The sequence below is a fragment of the Poecilia reticulata genome, chromosome 16 (assembly GCF_904066995.2).
Source record: "Poecilia reticulata chromosome 16, P_reticulata-male-v2, whole genome shotgun sequence".
NCBI lineage: Eukaryota > Metazoa > Chordata > Actinopteri > Cyprinodontiformes > Poeciliidae > Poecilia > Poecilia reticulata.
The window spans coordinates 34,238,819-34,265,439 of record NC_088845.1 but is presented as its reverse complement, the minus strand read 5'-3'; the positions used below and the strand labels follow the sequence as shown (position 1 = coordinate 34,265,439).

At 39.8% G+C, this 26,621-nt stretch overlaps 1 protein-coding gene across 1 annotated transcript in view; it reads left to right on the top strand.

The window, feature by feature from the left end:
• Positions 1 to 1,983: 1,983 nt before the first annotated feature.
• The window catches only part of cdk14 (cyclin dependent kinase 14), a 173,594-nt gene continuing 148,956 nt past the window's right edge, over positions 1,984 to 26,621 (top strand). Inside the window, exons 1-2 of the mRNA XM_008411053.3 lie at positions 1,984 to 2,406; positions 11,492 to 11,523. Coding sequence (XP_008409275.1) covers positions 2,313 to 2,406; positions 11,492 to 11,523 — 126 coding nt within the window. The 5' untranslated portion in view covers positions 1,984 to 2,312. The remainder of the gene's footprint in view (positions 2,407 to 11,491; positions 11,524 to 26,621) is intronic.

Sequence of the window (26,621 nt, the reverse complement as noted above, 5' to 3'; positions counted from 1 at the left end):
TGTTATACAGTTGGAGTCACATTTCAAGCCACAGTGTAACTGGAGTGCTTATGTCTTTAAGAGAGTGTCCTTAAGCCAGGGGTGTGTTGTGTTCATCCAAAAACGGGGGTTTCCTGTATCCAGACCCCCACAGGTCGGGGGTTCTTGTCAGCAGCTAAGCGTCTTTTTTAAAATGTCATGAACTCTTTTTTTTGTATCAGTTGAATGTTTTTATGGGACCAGTCTGATAATCTGGTAATCATGGGGCAATAGTGGTGATGGTGGTAGGAGTTCATCTAGTAACCAATGGGTTTCTCGTTTGAACCGTGTTTCTGTTTGTCTCTGTCGTCTCTTTGGTCAGGACACTTCACCCATCTTACCCTGGTGGGGTGGTCATCACTGGTCAGAGGGCCCGGTTGTGTCTGTGCAGCTGTCCCTCTGAGTTGCAGTGGTCTGCATGTGTGGGGTTTCTTTCCTGTTAGTCTTGGATGTCCGTTTTTTGTGGTTCCTCTTTAAAAGATTTTAAGTAGTAGCCTATAAATAAATAAATATTTTGTATAAAGTTGAACGATTCCTGTGCATTATTTCCTGCCTGGTGTTCTCATTACAGCACTGTTTGATAATTAGGATAAAATGGAACGTATCTGTGACTGAATTGAGCTGACTGTCTTGTAAAGGCCTCCAAATGACATTTTGTTGTAAATAGGCACTATACAAGTAAACAGAACTGAACTGAAGTGAGTTGGAAGGGTTGCCAGGAGACAACCTGGCAACAAAACGTAGCAGCACCACTGAGGTTTGCAAGCTTCTGGAACATGAATACACATGGCCAAAGAAAGAGATGTTTGTTCATAATGCAATAAGTCTGGAAGAAAAACTAATTGCATATTGGCTCAAACATCACCTCAACAACTGGAGAACTCATCATTCAGACTGATTGTAGCCATGGGACCTCGACATATTTACTTAAGACTGACTTAACTAACCACAAACTACAATGATAAAGAGACACCAACAAAGGCATAGAGTTGGACCTTCATTATGTTTCAGAATGCAGCTGAGCTGTTACTGTACATCCTGTAGTCCCCTCATTAACAGCCACACAACTAATAAAGGAGCAATTCAGGCTAATAAAGCGACGCATTTGTCTCCATTCTCCACAAGCTGCAGTGGAAGTCATTAAAAAGCCGCCTGCATTCCTCACATGCTTTCACTGAGACATGGGATGCACATCCAGCTGAGCTGCACCGCTGCCGTGGTGACTGCAGCACACACACACACCCACACACACACACACACACACACACACACACACACACACACACGCACGCACACACACACGCACACGCACACACGCACGCACGCACGCACGCACACACACACACACACACACACACACACACACACACACACACCCACACACACACACACACACACTATGATCAGATTAGAGATGACACACACACAAAGACATGACAGGAACTCCTGCACTGGGCTTCAGCTTTACATGATTTGATGCGGGCTCTGGACTGCGGGCTCTGGACTGCGGGCTCTGGACTGCGGGCTCTGGACTTCTCGCTCCGCTCTTTTTAATCCATCCACTCCACTGGAAGTCCTGACAGGGCAACATGATGTTATTGTGGGCATGATCTGCTTCAGCAGCGGTGGACAGAGGAGAAACTGCAGAATAATCTTAAGAAGCAATAAAAACAAGCTGGGATGTGTTAGACTGTGTGTAAAATGACCCGGTCCAAAGGGCAGTAACCTGGACCGGTCCTCCTCCTGCAACACATTACGGGGCGGCGCCGCTCTCTGACGGGCGGTCCCCGGGACGAACCGAGGTCCGCATCTTCGCGGGACTCCTCCAATCCCCACATCCAGGGCGGGGTCCTGGAAAGAGAGAGAGAGAGAGAGAGAGAGAGAGAGAGAGAGAGAGAGAGAGAGAGAGAGAGAGAGAGCCCCCCCCCCCACTCCCCCTCCCAAAAAAGACATCTAGATTGCGGCGAAGCTGGCAGCGACTGGGACCCAGAGAGAAGGGAGAGAAGTGAAATCTGGAGCAGAGGCTTTTCCAGGAGCTCAACCCAGAACAAGCGCTTCGGAGCCTCCAGACTCTGGAGACTTTTTCTCTTTGTCTCTTTTTCTTCTTCTTAGAAATGTAGTTGTATATTTGAGAAAAGAAAAGCCTCAGCCTCACTAGTTGATGAGAGGTTCCGAGCCGCTAAGGCTCCGTGTTGCAGAGCTCCGCATCGCGCCGCAGCTGCTTTTGCACAGCCGAACATCAGCAACCGGTTCCCCGCTCCAAACGGCAGCCGCCCTGCTGCCTTGGTCCCGAAATGTGCGACCTGATGCCGGCCTCCCAGCCCGCTGAGAAGATAGGCAAGATGAAAAAGTTGAGGAGAACTTTGTCGGAGAGTTTCAGAAGTATCGGTGAGTAACGGGACTTTTCCCCCCTCCACTGGTTTTTCCATCAGCACTTTTGGGCCAGAACCAGAGTTGGTTGTGAAATGCCTCCAGAAGCAACAGCAGAGGGAATCTCTGCTCTCAGCTTTTAACACAGTCTCCATGGTTTGTAGTCCGAGAAACGCTCTAAAGATCCCCATGACTTTATTCAGATTTTACGTTTTACTCTAATCTGTTTAACCCACTTCCGGGAGTCGCTTTGGGGAACAGAAAAGCCACATTGTCTCATTACATGTGAGAAAGTGATCATCCAGTCTGGTTCTGCAGTAAACCAGCAGGTCTGAGCCCAGGCTGTTGCTCATGCTTAATGTCACTTCATTCATCAGTAATAATAAACGTAATAAAGATAGTTGCAGGTTCAGTGTATCCAGAGACATTGAAATAGCTTTTTTTTTTTTTTTTTAAAACTTCTTTCCAACAAGAATATGTTTCTTTCTGTCACTAGAAACGCAAATAAAATCCTTCAGATTGTTGGACTTAGATTCTGTTGACAAACCCGAAAAAAATGACAGTTTCAGTTGATGTCATTTATGAAAGAGAGTTTCAAGATTTTTAAGAATTATTTTACAGCAGAACAGCGGAAAAATGGACCTGAACCCAGGATATTCTCTTTTTTAAAATTGGAGAATAAAAATCTCATATTCACTCAAAGAGATGAAACATTTGGAATAATTATGTATTTATTTGTTATTTATTTGGTACATTGGTTGAGCTACCATTTTTAAAAACTATATTTAAACATTTGTTATTAAAACAATTCTGTCTGAATCTTCTATTATAATAATAATAATTATTATTATTGATATTATTAATGAACTGGTTGCCTTATTTGTTGCTTTTCAAAATGATAGAATTTTGATTTGTTGGTATTTAGTGCTTGTTTTGTCAAAACATCACAATTGTAATATAATATAATATATTAAACTAACAATTATTTTAGTGATCAGTTATTCTATGGATTATTCTGATGATTATTCAATTAATCAATTTAAAAAGTGGGCTCCTTCTGCAAATAAGCCTTAAACCAAAAGATGAAAATAAACAAATAACTCCATATCTGTTTTAAATAATGAAATAAACATTTTATTGGGTACAATTTAATAATGTGTTATTCATTGATCATTTGAAATAAATGACTTTGGATCAACAGATTAATTATTGTACAGCTAGAGGGGCTTAATGGGACTCTTTTTTTCCTTTTTTTTTCTTTTACAGAATTTGAAACAGTCGAAGCTAAAACTGCCTCGTTTACAGATAAAGAAGGGTTTTTTTAAATCTTTTTAAAAGATTTATATGTATGTATGTATGTATGTATGTATGTATGTATGTATGTATGTATGTATGTATGTATGTATGTATGTATGTGTGTGTGTGTGTGTGTGTGTGTGTGTGTGTGTGTGTGTGTGTGTGTGTGTGTGTGTGTGTGTGTGTGTGTGTGTGTATGTATGTATGTATGTATGTATGTATGTATGTATGTCTACAGTTTTGGCTTGAATATAAATGTACTAAATTAGTTCAATAATTGATTCGTCCCCATTAATCATCTCAGCCCTGAATTGCTTAGGATCAGGGAGCCGACAGTAAACAAGTTAGTATTTCTGGTTTTTCTGCAGTTTACATGTTTTTGCTGTGTTCTTTTTTTCACTGACAGCCATATCTTATTTTAAACTATTGTAAGAAACTGAAAGACTAAAAGAAGTCAAACTACCGTAGATCTTTTCTTGTAGCTGATTGGAGGCGGTTCTTGTTGCAGAACAGACTAATGGACCCCTAATGGACATCAGGTTGGGTTTGTCTTATGACACTTTGAAATTCCTTTAATGATTTAATTTGGGGTGAAATATGCAAATCCCTTCCAATCCTTCTTTAAACCACCTTCCATTTTTTAAATGGGTCAATGATTTTCTCACACATTAGTGGAGATCCACGTCTCCTCATAGACATACTCTTTCACAGATCCAAATAGAAACAGCTGCTGTGTGTATTTAATGTAACAATGTTCTGATTGTTGTAGTTCAGAAAACTACAAGATTATTAAAATCAGATCTTTTTAATATAGTAAAAATATGTTGAATCTAGTGTTCTACAACCTCCAGTTGCTCTTCAGGAGTTCCATTGCTTTTACTAAATGCAGTTCTTTAAGCTGTTTGCTTTGTTCAGCATTTTTATGCACTAAAAACAAAAGAAGTAAGGTTTCTCTCCTTCTGGTGTCTGAAGTCGGATCATTTTCAGCTTGCTTGGTACCTCAGAATAACCGGCTGGTTGGAAACTCAAAAACCCAATCATTTTCCAGTTAGTGAATGCCCATAACTGATCATTACCAGGTGGCACTGACCATAGTCAAAGAAAACACAGCAATGCAGTAATGTAAGAAGTGGGAATGCATGATATATCGGTATTGGCTCGATAAATAAAACTGGGCCGATATTAACAACCGCTATTTATTTCCATCTTGTTGCTGTTTGTTGGTTTTGTGACATTGATAGTGTTGCAGCAAAGGATTGTTGGGAGTTTAGTGAAGCCAGTGCTGAAGCCAGCAGTGGTTGCTTTTTTTTCAATGTGTCAAAAGGGCAATGAAATATTTATACTATATCACTTTACGTAATATGGGTTATCAGTCATAACAGCAACATTAAAATCAGATACTGACACCGGCCAAAATGTTAATGTTGGTGAACATTTGGAGTTTTGCTGTCAACCCTGTTACAGTTTTTCTGTTTTCTTGAATGGCTGCTTTGCAAAGTTTCCACAGTAAATGAACCCAATCCACCTCTCTGTGATCAGTTTTGATTTGATGGAATTTTCTGTAGATTATGAACAAAAACAAGACTGATATTACAGCCATATTTTTTGTGTATGCATCAGTCTTTCTTCTTTGTCTTTAGCATTTTTCTGTAACTTCCTTACATCACTCCAGACAGGGCTAACATAGTTACTTCAGCATTTTTTGTGTTTTTTTTGTTTGCATGACTGAAGACTTTTTTTTCTTTAAACGATGATGTAATAAGGATATTATTTTTAAATATTCAATAAATTAGAATATCCATTATGCTGAGGCTCTTTTGTCAGATGTAAAGTAACTTTTGAACATAAACTTTAAGTAGGTAGTAATCGTACCTTTCATTAAACCCACAGGGTTTTATTGATTGAAATAATACATCATTGTTCATTGACATATGTGCAAATAGCAGAAGTCTTGCCTACAGGGAGCAGATCTTCAACAAATCATAGGGGCCCAAAAGGGCAAAGGTCACTACTTCACGTGAGAGAAAACTGCATTGAGAGGAAGCTGGGCAGTAAAGCACAAGGAGACGGGGGGCAGAAACAAAGGGACTCCACTACCATGGATCAGGACTGAAGGCGTGTTTGCCTGGTGACTGGAACAAGGCTGGTGTTTCTGTGGATAAATCAGAACATGCTGCAGATTAAGAGCAGCAAATGTTTTTATTTTTTTCCTCTCCTTGATTTTGCTGAGTTGACGGAGGAGCTGGTACAATATTTATGAGGGTTTGCTCTTAACTTGTTTGTTCTTGGTCTGTTGTGTGTTTTCTTAAGCAGTCACACACTGGGCCCTCAAACTCGTCTCTCCTCTCTGCCAGCAGTCATTCTCCTTAAACTGGGAGGAGGACAGAGACAAACTTGGAGGTCATTTAATATCAACGCTGCAGCCTGAAGGATCCTGAAAGAAGGAACATCAGATCTGATATTTCCTTACAAAGATAAGACTGTGTCTTCCTAGAGGACGTATACAGCCTCTAAGATCAGAAATGAACAGGAGTGAGTCGGGGTCAATGTTGCGAGAGAAAGAAAGATTGGCATTGACTTTTCCTGTGTGCTGATGCACGGCTCTTATTGGCTATGTTTCCTCCCATCTAGATCAACACATCTGAGCATCGATCGGCCGCTTCCTACTCTCCACGGATGCTTTAACAAAGAATGTGAGCCATATTGTTTATGTCTTTGTTGCATGGCTGATCCGACTGGTCCCAGTGGACCGGCCAGTACCGATCACTGAACCGAAGCTCCGTACAGCAGAATGCAAGGTGGATGTTTTAACTGCAGCAGCCTCACATCTACTTAATGAAGGGAAAGGGGAGAATGTTGTTTTAAGCATCATGGATGTTCGGAGGTTCCCTGGCAGGGAGATGACTTTACCTCACTTTCTGAGCTGTCAGCTGGAATCCTGGCAAAAGGAGGTTCTGGGCCAGCTGCAGTCCAGCCCATCTATAGTAATAGACTAAATATCACACATTAATATTAAGATTATATCAGATGGTGCAGTTTTTTTCTATGTTATTGCATCTTTACCTTTAGTTAACAAATAAAACCAGTTCCTCTGATTCTCTCCAGTGCTGATGGTACTTGTTCTCCCGGCAGGGAGCATCAGTCTCCCCGGCCCTCACAGGAACAGCTGAATGTCATCTGAGTGTCTGGTTGTGCTGCTTTGGGTCACCAGGAGAGGTGTTGTGTACAGAGTTTAGGTGTTTGAGTTGCAGTGTTGAGGAAAAGCATTTTCAGATTTCTTCTGTTTTTGATTTTTGGGGGTGTTTTTTCACCCCTGATAGTCCAGCAGACCCGGGTCGGATGTGGATCTAATTTACAGCATTTGTTCATATTCAGCTGCTGTGGTTCTCTTTCACACGTCACTGTGTCAAATGAACAAAATCTGTGAAGAAGGCACTGAACACAACTTCTTTCTTCAGGAAATGTAAACAAAAATGTAATGGAGTCAGATTTTAGAGTTAGCAGGAATTCTCTTTTGTCTTTAGCAGAAAACCAGAGGCCACTTCTCCTGCTAGCGCTAGACTTGCAAGTTTGTTTTAGTTGTATTTACCCAGAATGCCTTGTGCTGTAGTCCACTTCCTGCCTTTGAAGCAGTCTCCAGTCTTCTTGGCATTCAAATAAGCATTCAAACCTCATCAGAATTTTACTTGTCCAAGCTGAGACTGAGGTTGGTAGGTGGACCAGAGTTCACTTTCTCTGGTCCACATTCACACCTTCCCAAACAAATCAGACTTTCTAGGCAAACTGACTGGAGTTCAATGAAAGCGGTGTGAATGCACTATTACTTATTCTTAAGTGATTCAGATAATCAAACAGCTTTTATTATAAAGCAAATATTAATTTAAAATGAAGATTTTATTTATAAAAAAAAATCTATTCAGACCTACCTGGTATTGTTAGCACTGCTACTAAACTCACAGACTGAATCAGATTGTGTTTCAGAGCAACACCTCATTTATTCACTGGCCTTATTTTATGGATTGTGATACTCAGCTATCTGGCTGGGAAACATAAGTAATAAAGCTTTGATGAAGATTATACCAACACACTGTAATCAGTCAGAACATTGAAGATTTAACAGAGATTTTTCTTCCCTCATTACTGCCGGCATTGTGCCCTTGAGCAAGGCTACTAACCCCAGCAGCTGCTCAGTGACCGCAGGATCAGAGTGAGGCTCCACCTTCAGGATGCTGAGATGTGAATAAGGATGTACAAACTCTCATGCTTCTGCTAAACTGGCAAACTGGGGATCTGAAGAAAAACCACCTCAGTGATTCTCTGCACTGAGGTGGAGAGAATCACCACCTCTGCACTAATGATCACTGGAGTCCAACATTATCTGTTAATAAGGCCATTGGCTGTAGCAGCTCCATGATAACGCCGAAATAACTCACATTTAAGGTTAGTCTGCAATCCAAAGTCTGAAAGCATGTTGGTTTTTACAAACATATGGATAGTTGTAAATAAATACAGAAGGATTAATTGTAAAACAAAATATAAGATTTCAAAGAAAAGCGTGCTATACTGTAGTGGACAAATAAATCGTATTTGTAATATTTGAAAAAAAGCAGCAAGAAATGCTTATTTTAAGGTTGCATAAAGTGCTTTGTGATATCTAGATTCTGTTGAATGTGGATCATTTACCACAAAGCGAGGATTGTCACAGTAGGTGGAGCTCATCTTCTGTTCCTGTCATGACGATTTATTCAATCAAATAATCTCCCTAAGAAGTGCAGGAACTCTTATTTTATTTTAAAATACAAAACTTCATTCCTTATAGTTCTTTACATGCAGAGTTCCACTGATCTAAGGTAGAGCAGACCCACCGATGGTCCGGTAATGATGAGATGAAGATGAGATGAAGCAGTGGTCAAGAAACACAAACTGTTCTGTTTTATCCTTACAGTATATGACTAATTATTACAGAACATCATTTTATAAATGTCATTCAGTAATTGATGTATTGGACACATTTGAGCTTTTTATATTTGAGTAAACCATTTTAAAAGTAAATAAACTTGACTGATTGATTGAGTGATTGAAACTCGATTCTGACCTGATGATTTGGTACCAGAACTGCCATCGTTCTTTGTAAATAAATATCATCCTGTATCATTTTCTGGCTTCTGTAGCTTCTGGTTCTGTGGCAGGAGATTATATTTAAGTTTTGCAGTGAGGGTATTGTGAGTAAAATGCCAAAGATGGGCACACACTGTGTGAATCCTGGAAGCTAGGGGGGTTTGCCTGGACGAGCTGGTGCAACTTCAGATCCAGTCTGTTGCCACCTGGAGCCAGTGTTGTGGTGGCTGCAACAAAAAGAGCTGTTCAAAGTGAAAGAGAGGTTTGGTTCCAGTGAGCAGTCAGTCACTACTCTGTCCTTTTTCTGTAGGATAGAGGGAGACATATCACCATGGGAGCCATTGTTCCAATGCTGTAGACAGCTGGATTGATCAGGACCAGATTACTCAAACTGCAGCTTCACCACATTCTGTCTCCTATCAGCATCGGACAAATTCATGTATCCTCAGCGATTACATTTTTTAAGGAAACTCATATTTTCCCAGTGACCAAATGATAATGACCATTTTTAATTGTGCTTTTATTGAAAATTTGGTCTAGAAGATTTTAGAGATAGAAGCTTCTATAGAAAACTAATTCATTATGTTTCCTTTTCCATGATTGGTAGTCTATGTGAATGGCACAAAGAAGCCAAATAATAATCTTCATCAAAGATCTTGCTAAAGATGCTAATTTACATCCATGTCTTACAGAGCTGATGGAAATCTGGTAAACTATCTAAAGCTGCTGTAGTATCACCTCACATCTGCTTCAGATGGAAATTACCACACTGAAGTTAGCATATGATTTGAGACTTCTAATTCAACCGAATTAAAATGAAGAGGATAGAAGTCAGAAGATACAACTCATATGCTAACTTCTCATGAGGACAGCAGAAACACTAGCAGGTTTTCTTTAGCCAGCAGCTAAATAATCAGTGGGTTTACGTTCAATTCCATCCACCTCTGTCGTTGTGTCTTTGGGGAAGAAAGACACATCACCCGCCCTGCCTGCTGGTGTTGGTCAGAGGCCCTGGTGGGTCTGGATCCTGGCAGCCTCACTTCTGTCAGACTCCCCCAGGGCAGCTGTGGCTAATATCCAGTAGCTTACCACCATCAACATGTGAATGGATGAATAATTGAATGTAGTGTGAAACTCTTTGGGTTTTTTGAGTTTTGTGTGTGTGGGTGAGAGGGTTAGGGTTAGGTCAGAAAAAGGGTATGGTTAGGTTAAGAGTTAAGAAATGGTGAAGGTTTAAGAATATGGGAGAGAGTGGGGGGGAAAAAAGGGGGTGGGAAATAGTGGGGGAAAAAATAGGGGGGGGTTGAGAATGTTAGGGTTAGGCAATAAGGAAGGTGTGGTTAGGTTAAGAGTTAAGGATTGGTGAAGGTTCAGAATAGGGGATAGGGAGGGGGGGGCGCGAAGAAATAAGAGAGGAATTAAAGTGGGGGGGAGAAGGAGAGAGAAAAGAGGGGGAGGGGGGTTGAGAGAAAATTGGTGGGGTTAGGTTAATAGTTTGGGTTTTGTTAAGAGTTGGCAGGGGGAGAGGGAGGGAGTAGAAACATGGGGGCAGGTGGTTTGGTTTGGTTCTAATTGGTTCTCAGTAAAGGTTTTAAGTTCCATCCTGGTTTACAGTTTTACTGGTTGGGGTTCCGTCTGTTCAGGTTTAGTTTTCCCAAATTTTTTAATTCTAGGTTTTTTTATGGTTCTTATGATTTTTTATGTTTGTTTTTTTTTCAGGTCCGATTTTTTGTTTTTGATGTTGGCCTTTCTTATAACTAGTTTTTATAGTTCGGGTCCTGATTCATTTAGCTTGGGGAATTTTATTATAAAAAGAAGTATCTCCATTTTCTGTGTAGATTTTGATTAAGTGGTGTTCTTTTCTGATTTATTATGGAATTATTTCAAATGTTTGTTTTCCTAGAATCATTTCTTTTCTGTTCTGTTTTAGGCTCCTAATCTTCACTTTTTCATTATATTTTGGGTTTCCTGGGGTCTTCTGGAGTTGATAAGACGCGATGCATATTCAGACAAAAGATGTTGGTTATGGGTGTCTTGTGGATCAGTGGTTCAGCATGTTCAGACGCTGGAGTCCTCTACACAGACATCCAGGTTAGAATCCTGTCCCCTGTTTACTGGACATCTTCCCTTTCTTGTCCAGCTACTAGCGAATAAAGGCAACTAGAAACAAAAATCTCATGTTCTTGTGTTGATGTGTTGGGTCAGGCTGGCCTGGTCAGAGTACAACGGCTTGAACTGGCGGAGTGAAAGAGGTGGATTATGTTTGGCATACGGGTATTGTCTCTGTTTATCAAAATCTCTTCACAACTCACTCAAATCAACACAAGGAAATGTATATAAACTTCTAAAATAATACATGAATCCGTTCATTACATAAAAATCATTATTCCAGCTGTCAGAAATAGAAGCAATGTTAGTATTTCTAACGGACCTAAAACAGGAAATGTTTTGTATGATTTAATGTCACATAAAGGGAACAAAGCTTTTGTTTAATTTCTTACCCTGAATGTAGATAACAGGTTTCAGATATAATACACGTGTGATATAGCAGTCAGTTTTGTTTTCAGGAACGACACATGGGAATATGATGTTTTGCTAATGTGTGTTTAAACTTTTTTTAGGCTTTTTAAGCTGATTCTGCTGCCAGCTCAGTTAGCATCTAATTTGTGTTTTCTGTTTCTCTTTGCAGCTTTCAAGAAGGAAGACAGCGGCTTTGATGAGGTAGGTTGAAATCGTAGGGTTTTGGGGAGCGAGTGCCATCCCTGGCCCCGTTTCAAGGCTGGGCTGTAGCGATGTGTTTGCCTGAAATGATTTTTCAAGGTCTCATTGGCCAGATGTTGTCATGAAGGACTGCAGTGCGGTTGATTTTTTTTAGTTCCCTGTGGATCCTGTGGGAACTTGGTGCATATGGTGTGTAATATATTCAGCTCTCATCTCAGAGACATCCCCCTGGGTCAGTCACCATCACAGGACTGCTTTGGCCTGCCAAGTGAGACACCAAACCAGACTGGCTCTGCTCTCAGGACTCAGATGGAAATATATTGTATTAGTTTGTTTCCTGGGAACGCCTGAGTTTTCCCCGTTTGCTGTGTTTCAAACAATTCAATTAGCTCAGGATCTTTTTGGAATATTCTCCCTCTCACATTAGCTGTATTTCCCTTACAAATGTGCACAAAACATTGTCATTATTCCGCTAAACTAAAATGCAAACACAATTTAGCAATTGTGTTGTTTCCGTTAAATAAGAAACAAAATTAAAATCACACATGAAAAAATTTATCAGGAGTCATTAACAAACATGCTGTGCCATAATCCTCCTACTACTTTTCATGGTTTGCGGCAGTGGAAACATCTAGTTGATCAAACCAATATTGATGTGGCCAAAAAAAAAAAACCAAACACTTCATCCTAATGGCAAAACTTTTTATAAATAAATTTTTATATTTTCTTGCTGCGTTTTCATTTTTCCTGATGGTAAAACAAATCTAAAAGCTGCTTGGTGTGTGTGTTGTTTTGTAATAATACATACAGTTCAATTCTTCTATTTTGTGTGAAAATAAGAAAAATCGTGTCAGTCTCAGTTTTCCCTGATTCTTATTGAGCCAGCAGGCCTGAGCTGGTCTGACATTGCAGACCTGGATTGATTTCTCCAATTTCTGCCTCAGCTCCAGTGTGATAGTCAGCTGCTTGATGAGGCAGTCAATGACTCTCAGACGGCTGGGACGCCATGTTTGCGCTTCCAAGGGAATCATGCCTGGCTTGTGTTTAAGTGCTGCGCAGCATTGCTGCGTTGCTGCAGACAGCTTCCTGAAGCGCTGCCCCTGCTCCTCAGCAGACGCATGGCTTCTCCACTTTGGAACTCTTCCAGTTCATGGTCTGCAGGGACGCTGCCTGATGAATAAGTGATAAGACGGCAGCAGTCTTTGTGTTGAGGTTACATGCAATGTGTTGCTGCTGTGTGGTTGCTTTATTTGTTCTGTTAGGCAGAATAAATAAAGTTAACATGCACATGTAAAACTATTCAGCTGGAGCCATCGAGCAACAAGCTGACACAGAACTGCTTCAGGGTTTCATCCTCAGGAACACGTTCTAGTTCTGTCTTCCTTTGTGTTTTTACTCTTTGCCTGACTTGGACTGATGATGCATTTTGTTTCATCTGAATTAGAGACAGTTATTACATCTGCATGAGTTATTATATTTTTTTCCTCTAAAAGAAACATGCTCATAGGGTGAGACAGATTAAAAATACCTTTTTGAAAATAAACTTTAATCAGAAATGAATCATATTTTTCAGTAAGTTCACATACATTTTCACATACATACATTTTTTTTTTTTTTGGTTTGACATAATTTTTTTATATTCCAGGTTTTATTAGCCATAATCAGAAAATCCTCATAACCAACAAAAAAAGACTTGAAAACACCAGTCTGTCTGTAATTAACCTACATAACGCTTCACCAATTGATAGAGTTACTGTAAAAGATGTATATTTTTTTTGATAATTAGATTATTTCATATATATCATTGTACGTACATGCATGCTGGGCTGCATTTACAAATAACTAATTAATATTGCTTTCTTGTTGTGTTTGTTATATAAACAAACTTCACACATGCAAAAAAACCTCCACCGGATGCTGGTTAAATTGCGGGCTTGCTTTCACTTTTGGTAATTTTCCCCAAAATTTAAGTTCATGTTGGTTCTGACGATGCATTGGCTTATGGCCACCAGGGGGACATTTCTGCCTGACCTGGTCGACTGGAATGAAATGCTGCTTTGGAACTCTAAATATGATCTCCCAATATGAAAAGACAGAAAAGTTTGGGGTGGATTAGAACTCATAATCTGCTCATCATGATTCACCATCACTCTGTGAACTCAGACTGAGAGCAGCACAAAGTTTTTAGACAATGATATACAATTTAAACACTTAAGATAACAGCATCATTATTAAAGTTTATGTCCACAGTTCATGAACATGCTGACCTTCTAACAAACTCTGACAACATGGCAATATGAATACAAAATGTCTGCATGGGTGGAAAATGAAAAGCCAGGAAGTGGAGGAGCACTGCTGAACCTTGTTATCACCAGTAACTATTACATTTACATTAAGGGCAAAGAGATGTATTTTTTTTTCCAATCTGAATCACAGTAAATCTGGATTGCTGAAATATGAGTGCAATTCTTTAAATGTCTGTGGACTTACTTGGGATAAGTTGAATTGAAAACTTGAGTGAAATGAACTCAAACTGGAATGTGTGACTGGACCATGCTGCTTCCTAATTTCTTCCCTTCCCACCGATGTCTTTATATTTCTTGGCAGACATGAATACTCACATATTATTGGACAATTCCCTGAAATGATTTGGACTGTGCATTCTGTGTTGCTGGTCATGAAGGCACTTCTGCAGTGAAACAGACCTTTTGTAGAAGTTGGTAGCATGGGAATTAGCTTGACCATTTGCTATAAATGGGACTCGCTGCTGAAGAAGAATGTGAAGAATCCGAGGGGGGAAAGCTGTCTTCCTGTTCTGTAACATGACAGACTGCAGCCACAATACATGAAGATGTTTGGATTTAACTGCATGGGAGCCAGACGGACAGCAGCTCTGGTTTACCTCCACTTTCCTGTTGGACTCATCATCATTCGATCTGACTGCAGGTCATCCACATTTAGCAGACAGAACAAACACAAGCTACTACAATTTCTATTCAGTAGATATCCTTGTAGAACAAGTGAAAAATAAATTTCTCATTTTATATGTATAAAAATATGTAATAAAACATTTATCTGGAGGATATTGATGAGTGACTTCCTTCAGATCAACCAAGTCCTGACAGCCGAGCAGCACCCACCATTTCTCCTGATTCCTGAGGAACAGTAACTAATCTGTGCGACTCCTTGGTAACTACACCAGTCTGCATCCTGAGTCTCCATGGTAACTAAAAACTAAAGACATTTTCCTGAAGCGAAAGCATGTGTCTGAATGGTTCAGCAGGTGGAGTCAGAGCTTCCCCAAGCAATCTGCACTCAGAGAAATCCACACAGTTTTATTTTATTTATTTATTTATGATTAATCATTTTTCAACCTAGCAAGCAAAAAATTAAACTTATTGTTCATTTGCCTCAATGTTAGTCCAATTCTCCGTCACCCTGCACACTCCCAGTTGCAATGTCCCTTACACATTATTTCTAACTGTAAGCTCCTTAAATAGTTTATGAAATCAGAATATGGCAGGGTTTTCATCCCTCATATTAAAGCTGTAATGTAAAATAATGTAAGGCTCAGAAGTATCATGTCTCAAGATGAGGCAAGACTATCTTTAGAGTAAATACTGCAGTCCATCCATCCATCCATCCATCCATCCATCCATCCATCCATCCATCCATCCATCCATCCATCCATCATCCATCCATCCATCCATCCATCCATCCATCCATCCATCCATCCATCCATCCATCCATCCATCCATCCATCCATCCATCCATCCATCCATCCATTTTCTGTACACCCTTGTCCCTAGTAGGTGTACAGAGGGGTGCTGGTGTCTATCTCGTTTTGGGCGAGAGACAGGGTCACCCTGGACAGGTCACCAGACTGTCGCAGTGCAACACAAAGGCAGACAGGACAAACAACCAAAAACAAACAAAACTCACACCTAGGGAGAATTTAGAGAGACCAATTTACCTGATAGTTATGTTTTTGGACTGTGGGAGGAAGCCAGAGTACCCAGAGAGAACCCATCATGCACAGGGAGAACATGCAAACTCCATACAGAAAGACCCCAGGCTGGGAATCAAACCCAGGACCTTCTTCTACCAACAGTGCTACAAACTGCACCACTGTGCAGCCCACTGCAGTACAGTCATGAGTTATTAAATGTCCATATCACATAGAATTCGATCTGATTATACTTTAATTGAATGTTTTTTGGGATGCAGGGGGTCACACAGTCTGGAAGTTTAGATAAGCCTGGCATTTAATAAGTAAGAAAAATAATCCTATTGAGTTACTAAAAATGTTTGATTTTGCAGGATTTGTTTTCCTTCTTGACTTGTTAAAAAACATTTACTAATACTTACATTTACTAAAAGTTAATAAAAGCATTCGTTTGGACTTGTGATAAATGTAATTCTCTATCATTTAACACATTAGTGTTTTGATTTTTCAGTTTTTTGAATTTTTATGAGGAAAGTAACAATAATATGCACAAATTGTATTTTGAAGAATCTGAAAATTTTTATGCCTTATTTGACACTTACTAAAGTTTTAGATTTTGAAACAGCTAATCTTTGACCAGATTGTGGAAGCTGTATATTTTTACAAATGCGGTTCCTTCTTTCTTTCTGTCGTTCAGTTGGTCGTTTCTTGGTCCATAGATCCCGCTGCCCTATGTTCTTTGTCTCTATTTTACTGAGATGCAAAGATTTCTCAGAAAGCTGGAAAGTGTCTCATCAAAAACCGACTGAAGGGAATAAAAGCCCGTGCTGGGCCAGGTTCCCCCTCTGTTTTTCTGACCTGTCACTAAGAGAATCCACATAATTTCACATTGGCAGTTTTCTTGTTAGCTTACAGAATATTTTATGGTAAATGATTTTCTCACCAGTCATCTTTGGGCCTTTGTTCCTTTGTGTCTCTGTTTGTCTGACGTCCCTCTCCATTCTGCCTTTGTCTTGCTCCAATTAGATTCTCATTCTAAAAGGAAGCTACATAATTTCTTGTGTACTGTCATGATCAAAAATGGATATAGTAATTTTTGTTCTTTAATTACCTCAGGTTCTCAGAGAATCCATTAGAAACAAAACTGTGTCATCTGTTCCTATGAATTCTGGAGAGTGTTTTATTAAAAAACAAAAGAACAAAACAAAAAAAAAAACAGCTCTTCTGCATCAAGATTCTTGCTGCTCTCATTTGTTTGTGTCCCTGCATGACTCTGGAATCCTAATGTTCCTTCTGCATTTGCAGCAGGGTTATATCAAAAAAGAATTTTTCATCATTTCCCATGCAAATGTAGATAAATATTATTTAAACAACCATTTCATCAATGCTATCTTAGCACAAGACTTTTAAGTTTAGTCTTAAAACTTGACTTTAGGTGAGTATTAATCTCTCTGTTTTGGGCAACTCAGTGACAGAGACGCTGCTACTGTATGATGTGGAGACAAGCGGCACATATCTGATTTTCTGCGGTACATCAGCTCAATCTCAGTCAGATTAGACAGAGAGCATTTGTAAAGATAGATTTTCAGTCTTGCCATGGATTTATAAAAAGATTTGGCTCTGCAGTTTGACTAGGACATTCTAGAACATTATATCCAGCAATCTAAACCATTTCACTGAAGCTGAAATGCTTAGGTCTTTATGTTTGTTCAATAAAGTTGTTTGCATTTATATTGATATAATAGGAAAAAAGCTCCTTATGTTAGAAATCCCTGCAAATTCCATCCTGCAGTATTTCCCATCAGAACATATGCATACATAGATGGACTGAAGAGCAAAAGCTTTTTTTAATTTATTCTTTTCTGGATCAACTTCAGTTGTTTAGTTTGACAGCTTTGAAAATAGCAGTAATGGCAGAGTGCTGGTAGGGGCCTATGAAATGACAAAGAAAAGGCTGCTGATTAAAGCACTATCTGCTTCATGTTCAGAAGATCCACAAGCTTTAATGTGCTGTATAGATGGAAACCTTGACATGAATCCAATAAGGTATTGAGTGAGAGAGGGGAAAGCAACAGAGAGGAAGCTCTCCAACTTATCGGCCTGTGAATCAACAGAGATAAAAGCGCTTTGATCAAAGTGTGAGAGGGGTGGAGGTGGTTTGGAGGCAGTTTAACCTGCAGCGCTCAACACTTTGTGGTGTTGATTAGAGCTTCCCCCTCGGCCGTGATAACAGTGTTTGTGACCCCCACCCAGGAGCCGCTCACCTTGCTGTGGAACATTACGGTTCTGTGCTGCTCGCCCTGTTGTAAACATTTGGGGCCCGGTTTTTATCAGCCCTGCAGCTCAGGTATTTGAGTTTCATCATGCGGGGCTCTGAGGTCATCTAGAATGATAGTGAGAGATCAGATGTGCTAAGAGGATTGTGATTACTATTGAAAGGAAAGAGTTTAAGGATGACTTTGAGACAAAGGGAGGTCAGTTTGTCCCACTCTGTGGGCCTGAATGTGGCGAGAAAGCTCAATGTGAAGCCATTTCAAAAATAAAGTAACTGCAGTGGAGCCTATTTGCAAAATAGTTGGCCCATAAATACTTCAGACCTCTCTGAAATACTTAGAACATCCAATATGGTGAATTACAATAGTTTAGTCACCAAATATACCTATTCTGCATTATTACCCTCAGTGGAATCCACATTACCACTATAGCAGAAGCAAACATCCACAATCTCTCTTATTTAGATAGGCAGTACAGCCAAACAGCGACAGCAGGAATGAGAACAAGAGTTTCCATAGCTGATCATCACCTCACCCTTCACTAAAATGATCACTGATCACTCTACTGTTAACACTTACATTTTAATATGAGACTAATTTGAATCTGTCAAAAAAATGTAAATTCATCCACCCACTGAACCTGCTTATCCTCACAGGTTAATGCAGGGAGCCGGGGGAACGGGGTACCGCAGGTTGCCATCGCATCACAGTGGAACAGAAACACACATGACAATCAGCTTTACACACACACACACACACACACTAATACGCAGCTTCTAAACCACTGTTAACCTAACTTTCGTGTTTTTGGAACCGAGGATGAGCCCATGCAAAGAAAGAACCCAGTCTGGGTTTTGAACCCAGGACCTTCTTGCTGCAAGATGCAAGACAACAGTTCTATCAACTGCACCACTGTGCAGCCTCAAGAAATGAACATAGGCCTGTTTATTTATTTATTTATTTTTTTATCTGGGTTGCATGCTGACAGCGATGGCTCAGGGACACCTCTCTGACTGGGCCCTTTGATGTGATGGTATTGTTGGGTCCCCACAGTACTGAATGACAGGGAGCCTCTACAGTCTGCTGTGTCACTTTAGGTTTGATCCAAAGCTGTTATCAAAACTTGACTGTTCCTCTGAGATGGAAATATTTCTATCGGCTGTTTGACATCAGTCTGCTAAGCAACAGAGACTGGCTTCTCTATTACAGTCCTGGGAAGTTTTATAGGTTACAAGCAAACATGGAGTGTGTGGCAGAAATCACAGCAAGCAGGGTGCAATTTCTTTACACCATGTTTCATTGTCTGTCTCCATGATAACACAAGTTAGCTATTGCCGTCAGGTGATGCCCAACTTTGATTAAAAACAGGAAGAAGATTTTTTTTCTGCTGGTTTGCTTTACAGTCTTCATCTTATTGTCCATAAACAACTGTTCAAGCTGCTTGTTTGACCCTGTGTCAGGCGCTGGATGCCTTCTATCAGGCCTGTGGTGAGAAAGGGTCAGTGTCTGACAGATGGAATGAATGGTGTTCATAATTTATCACACCACCATATTAGGATGTTGGTATCATGCTCTTGTTCTGAAATGTTGTTTGTTCAGATGTAACAGGATGCACACAATGAAACACAAAATGTCCCACTTTTGTCTCATCAGTCCACAAAATATTTTTCCAAAAGTCTTAGGGATCATCAACATGTGTTTTTGGTAAATATGAGACTGGTGTTCATGTTCTGTTTGGTCAGCAGTGGCTTTGGCCTTGGAACTTCCATAAGAAGACCATTATTGCCATCAATTATTCTCATGGTTGAATCATGAGAAAGTATAGGATAAAAATGCACACACTGTCAGTTAGAGCAATGTCATCTTCCATCGCTTGGTCTAGGAGAGAAGGGGGTCAAACAGGGTCAAACATTGAAGACACGGCCGATAACCTTAGGTTATCTGTAGAAAATAACATAAAGTTATTGGACTTACCCAGGAAGCTCTCACAGCCAGGCCAAGTGAGGACAAGAAAAAGATTGTTAATGTTATGAGTGACTGTATGTGATGGACAGCTGGAGAGTAGAAAAACAAAACAATGGATAATCTTAATGGCCAGGCTGGTTTGGATGGGTGTTTAATTAATGTGGTGATCTAAAAACTCTTTTTATGTTTACTCAGGTTATCTTGGTCAACACACAGTGTGCACAGTAGAAATGCTCAAATGGCCTAAAGTTAGGAGGTTTTGTAATAAACTGTTGATTTAGCATGTGTCATATAGGCTATTTTGAGATATAATTCATAAATTTACTGAACAAGCAATCTTAGCCTTGTTAGTCACTGTAGCTTTGGGTTTTCAAGAGTTGCTTAGTAACCTTTTGGAAAGTCACATTGCAACAAGACAGACAACACCGTAGCAAAACCTATTAGTCTGAACCTATTAGAGATTAGCCGATGATAAATTAAACTCAATTTAATTTTCAAATATTTTATTGAATCAACAAAATAATCTCTGGATTATTTAAAATCAATTTCAAATTGCTTAAAATGTTAGTGGATTTCTTTACTTCATCTGGTGTTTGTTGTTTCTGTCAGTTCAGTGATTTTTCTCCTCAGTGTGAATTTTCAACATATTCATACATAAGGATATTGCAGTGCATACATGTGCGTTTCTACACACACATGGACTCCTCACTGGCTATTGAACCTTTATAATAAAAATTACATCAGATTCACCAATTCCAGTATTTTTTCACCACTTCATTGGTACCCACTATGTTTTTGTCTAACTTCTGCATTCATATATGCAGAAATGTTCTGCCAGACGTGACAAGAGTCAGAGATTCACTTAAAGAACCATTGCATAATTGGACACCACTGCTTTTTTGGGTTCATTTCTACAAAAATATTGTTTAGAAGTGACAAGAGTGCTTGACGGCTATGGTTAGAGTGCCTCTCTCTTGGTACCATGTTTACATGCTTGACATATCTTATATTACAGAAAGTCATGGAGTTTGTGGCCTTTTTGTCCTCTCACATCTTGTGTCAGACTTTCGTCCATCTAAGCTAGTCTTGTCGGGTTTTTTTTTTAACCGAATAACATTTTCTGTTAAATAAAAACCCTGAGACGTCCATCGCTGGCTGAGAAACCATTCTCTTCTACAGCCAATCACAGAGGACTGGAATGTTTCGGGATGCTGGGATTAGAATAAATATGACAAACTGCTATCTGTGCCATGGACCCAAACTTAGCTAAAAGCCTTTTAGCTTCAGTGAACTCATTAACTGTGAGTGCTGCACATGTGTGCTTCTCCATATGACTCCCACCATAGTGGCTAAGCCTGACTGACTGTCACAGTTCAAGTTGTTGCCGTTGGCCGTGTTTATTTGGCTCCGTCAGTCTGATTTGTGACAGCTGCTGGCTTATCTGTGAGTGCTGGCCTTCGAGGGCTGGCTCAGAGGATTTCTCTGTCTGAGGACGACGGTAGAGCTGGACGACCTTTAACCTTAAATGCACTCATTCGGCTCTCACCTTTCCGATGGAGTAGAGTTCATATTGACAACTAATTTAATTTTGGCTTTAGTTTCATCCTCTCATTCCCTGCAATGTGAGGATTAGCGTATCTGTGTATATTAGTAGCACTTCTTTTAGTCTTTACGGTCAATATGAAGACCCATGGGTTAGCACTGGAGCAGGGATAGCTTCCCATTATACATTGCTAGATAACTAATCACATCTTTAATTAACCCTCCACTAATTGTCCCCGAAGGAAACCTAATGGGTTAAATACTGCTGAGGTATTAAAATGGAAATAAAGATGAGGAACCAGCCTGGTAGGCGTCCGTCGCAAAGCATGCAGGGACGTAATCTGGCATCCGTCATGTTGAAGGCTGTAGTGCTCCTCCATATGCTCCCAGGTTCAATGTTGTTGGTGTGTGCAGGCAGGAAATGGACCCTGACTGGGAGGCACACAAAAAAATGATGGCAGGAGATGATTTCTGGAGACGAGTCATGTGACGGTTAATGGAACAGGGTATAGCTGTTAAGCAGCCTGGCAGTTGTGTCGTGGGTTTGGAGGCTCGGCTGGCAGTCATACAGATTGCTCATTACCCTTGCAGATTTCAGGTGAAGTAAGGCTAACCGTCTAAACTCCTGCTAGCACTAAGATAGAGGAATGCTCTACACACCCAAGGAACCTGACAGCTTTAAATAAGCAAGTGCAGTATTATCATGCTTTCATACTGTAGTCTTTGATAAATTGACATGATGATTTTTTGTTGGAGAATCCTGTGGCTTTAAATTCATGCCTGTATCTCCTGATATGTCATAAAATCCTATTGTTTTCCTTCAGGCACGTGTTTTTCATTTCACAAAGGGAATAGATTATATTAATGGTGTCTCTAGCATTAGAGGGAGACTTACAGTTGAATATATTATCTGCTCTCATGCAGGCTTATGGGTTGTCCCTCATGATGAATATGAAGGACATAGTCTTAATAGCACTAATGGCTGTGAAGGAAAGTTAACTCACTTTGGGGCAGTAGAAGAATGGCATACATACCTAGTAGGAGGTATGCTCTGTGAGATAAGATTGAACTTTAAATATGTACATTCCAAGAACTGCATTTTCTGTTTGGTTCAGTCTTTTCAGAAATATTTTCAGTTTCAGCAGAGAGAGAAGGAAGTTCAAACCATCTCTTCCACTCATTGTAACAGGCACGAATCATATCCCCTCCTCCAACACCTCTCTGCCCGCCTCTCTATTCAAACAACCAGACATAGATTTAAAGTGGAGCAACAAAAGCAACTGAGGTGGATTAGCAGCACTTCCACTGTGTCATCCAGGACATGTTACTGTGGAATATCGTGTCTGCTGCTGGAAATTGAGCTGTTAGCATGACAGACATACAGCAACAGCATTTAGTCAGAGGTTTCTTCATATTCTGAGTGGTACCAGAGATCATTCCCACCACATCACCATCCACGACGACTTGGATGACATGAGTTATGACAACATTTCATTTCCTTTTCAGATAAAGCATTTTTGAGCAGTTACATCACAAAAACTAAACATGTCCAAAATTAAAACTGTTGCAGTTACTCCAGTTCAGGTCTAGTCTGTGTTTGATCATTTCCAGCAGGAAGCATGCAGGCAGACATGGGGCTCTCTGTAACTCCCAACAGGCTGAACTGGTTCCAGTCACGTACAGTAATACAAAAGGTCACAGTGGTTATTTAAAACATCTATGTGTGACTTTTTTTTTTTTGGATTACTTGTAAAGCTTACTGACACCATCAGATTCATGTTGGCTTTGAACTGGAAACTTGTCTTTCCTTGTCAGGGAGCAACCGACTTCTAAAGGTTTCAGTTTTCTGCTGTTATCGTCAAATTGAAAAAATACAGGATTTTGTTTACAACTTATGTTCATAATTTCATGTTTCTCTACCAATTCAAACTTTGATGAATATGATGTCACCCCATAATTTATTGCTGTCTAATAAAACCTATCATACAGTGAACACAGGTAAGAAGATCAGTATTGATTAGTTTGGGTCAGCTTTGGTCGTTATACTCCCATTATTGCCAGACTTGTGCTGGACCATGAGAATTGATGTAAACGTTAAATGCCAGGCTAAATATTACCTTTAAAAAAATGGTCTTTATGTGAGAGAAAAAAATGAATAAAGACCTAATTTTTGACCTTTGGAGAGACATAACGTGTCTCCTTGTCCGAATATTGTCTGAAAAGTTTTGATGCTGCTTTCACCAGTTATTACAGAAAGGGTTCATGGCTTGGTCATGGTGTGTGAGTGTTTGTGCGTATCTTTTTGTGTTTGTGAAAGATTTGCTGGAGCAGTTTGTCCCCAACCATAGATTGAGGAGGTCTGTAGAGGAAGCATGATGTTTTTAGATGGCCAGAAATGGAATAAGCGCATGGGAACATTGAGTTGGATTTATTGACTGCAGACTGTAACTGACAGGGAGACAAAAATACTCTACAGATAAGCTACGGTGTTCATCCTGGGGTTTTAAATTAACTTTTGTAAATGTGTGACAAGGTTAATTCCAAGCCTTTTGACGGACATAAAAACTACAGAGTGAAGCAGTTTTAAAAGATTAAAAGTTTAACCTTAAAAATTGCTCCATATCGCCACAAAGATGATCTCCTCTCTTAGAAGACTGGTCAATCAGAATTCACCAATCAAGCCAGCAATATGCTAAAGCGCACACGCACGCACGCACGCACGCACGCATGCACACACACGCACGCACGCACGCACGCATGCACACACACACGTGTGTTTGAAGGCTTTGTGTGGGTGTGGCTTACCTCTGTCTCTTCCTCTGCAGGGTGTTCAGGCTAAAAGATTCCCCGGGGGCCTGAGCACCTTTTAAAGGTTCCAGAAGAGACCAAAGCAGATGGAAGAGGGGGAGCAGTAGAGCTACACATTTTATATATTTAATGTTTGATTTATATTTGGATTGATAGAAATTGGTTTTTAGAGATGATTAAAATGAATAACATTTGGTAATGTATATTATTCTGAAGATTGTGTTAGCTTGTCAAACTTTGTTTGTGTGTATGTATTTTGTTTTACCCTGTTTCTTGGTGGGTTTGTAAATTGGAACAGCCAGCTACTATAAAAGGCTGCATGGCCACATTGAGGAGTGTTGCTGCTGAGACCCTAGGCCGCTGTAAGCAGGGTTGTTTGCGTGTTAAATGTTGGTGAATAAACACCGAGCGGGATTTGCACTGTTTCTCTGCCTCAAGTCTCCTACTTCCTCCAGCTGCTAAAGGCCGTTCTAACAGGGGGAAACCGATCTGTTCCACAGTTTAATGTGAAGTGATCAAAACTATGAGTGATATATAAAATGTTGCACATTTCACATATGATCTACCAAAAATATGTTAATTTGAACATTTCCATGGATATTTTGTAGTTACTTTCCGCAGGAAAATCTGCAAATTCTGAATCAGCAATTGGCGCTGGAGCTAAATACACAAAGTTACATCTTGTAATTGTGTGTCTTGCTAGAATTTCATTTTCATAGATTCCTCACAGTTTATATAGGTTTGATGTGTGACCTGATTCCACCGGGGCAAATGCTGGGTGCATGTACTGCCTTAACTCATCGTTTTGAGACAAAAACACACATTCCAGAACTAGAAGTCAGAATAAACTTTCTGCCATGGCATAAAAGTCTATTCTGTGGACTTGTTTCTTTTCTATATCAGTATTGTTTTATTAATGTGATGCTGTGAAAAAGCAGGGAGTTTATGCAGAGTAAGATGGATGAAGGTGGAAGTAGCAGGTAGCTACACAGAGCCAGAGGTGCTTCTTGCTCCTGTTGATGCCGGTGATTAAATGACCAGCAGCTGGTTCCTGTATTAAAGCAGTTAACTGCTGGCCACTCGAGCTCCTCAATCAAACTGCATTCGAATCAAAGAAACAAGAATAAAATCAGGCATGTGTTTTGCTCCCGAATCTCTGCTTTGCACAATATGCAACAGATACGACATAAAAATGTCAAAGTCTGAATATTTTATAAGTAATAAAACACTTGCTTTCAGTTATCGAGACTGCTGGGAAATCGAACTGCTAATTAAACAACTTTTAGAAGGTTAAACATGCTAGGTGTGATATACACTTGAAATCAGAAATTTAGCTACACTGAATAAAAAGACATTCAGATTTACTCTCAACATCTGAATTTAAATCAGACCAAATTTGTTTTTGGGTCAATTATTTGCTAACTGCCACAGTAATGAGAGAAAGAATATGTCAGAGATTTGTTCAGTGATGTATCTAAAATTTCTGATTATGATTCTGCTTTGGAAACTTCTGATGACACATTTAAGCTAATTGGAGGCTCAGCTGAGGGAGTGTTTTAAGGCCACAGTGTTTTCTTGTTTGACATAAACAAGAAAGCAACTTGACAAGATGTCAAGAAGAAAATCATGGAGCTGCCCCAGTCCGGTTCATTCTTGGGAGCAAACACGAGTATAAGCTAGATGGAAAAGTAAAAAAAAAAAATCAGCTATGAAGCAAAAGCTTTGTCACAGATTGATCTTCCTAAAGGACAGTAACCCTCCCCATCCAGCCAATGTTAGAAAGTGGCATCAGAACTGCAAAATCTACTTGTTGACGTGGTCATCACAAAGACCTGATCTCAATTTTATAGAGAATTTGTGTGCAGGTCTTTCTAGTTGTTTGCTATGTCCAGTTAACCTCCCTGGGGGAATCATACTCAGGACACAGAACTCTAAATCTGTGATTTTTTATCAAACCATTTACTTTGGACTCCAGATGGTGTCTTTTTTAACTTAAAATGCAAATTACTTCATGCTTCTGTTCCACCAAAATGGAAATGAATGTTGTCATACTAAACACCTGAGCAGTTGGAGCCCATAGACAAGTGAGGCTCCCATATCACTATTTTGGTTCCTGCTTTTTCTTTTCCTTTTGCAGTGAACTTGAAAGAGCTGCTTTGTTGACAGGCTGCCTGGCTGAATCTGGGTTGGCAACAAAGGATTTATTTTATCCCCAGAGACTGAATTGCTAACTGCGTGAGGTTCCAACCAGCCCTTATCTAACTCTAGATAAAGCACTTTGTCATTCAACAGATTACCACCACCCAAGGCTCGTTCTCATCTAAATGGAGAGCTGTTTAAGATGCAGACATCGGCTCAAACCTGTCGTGATTTGGAATGAGTTACCATGGTAAAGTGTGTTCATTCAGTTTTTTGTTTTAACTCGTAACCCTCATTACTATATACTGTATACATCCAACAGCCCATTGTCTCCAGCCTAAAAATGAACATATATATATATAACATTCCATGAAAGTTTAATGTTAAATGTATTTTTTGTGATAATAAAATGTGCAAAATAACTA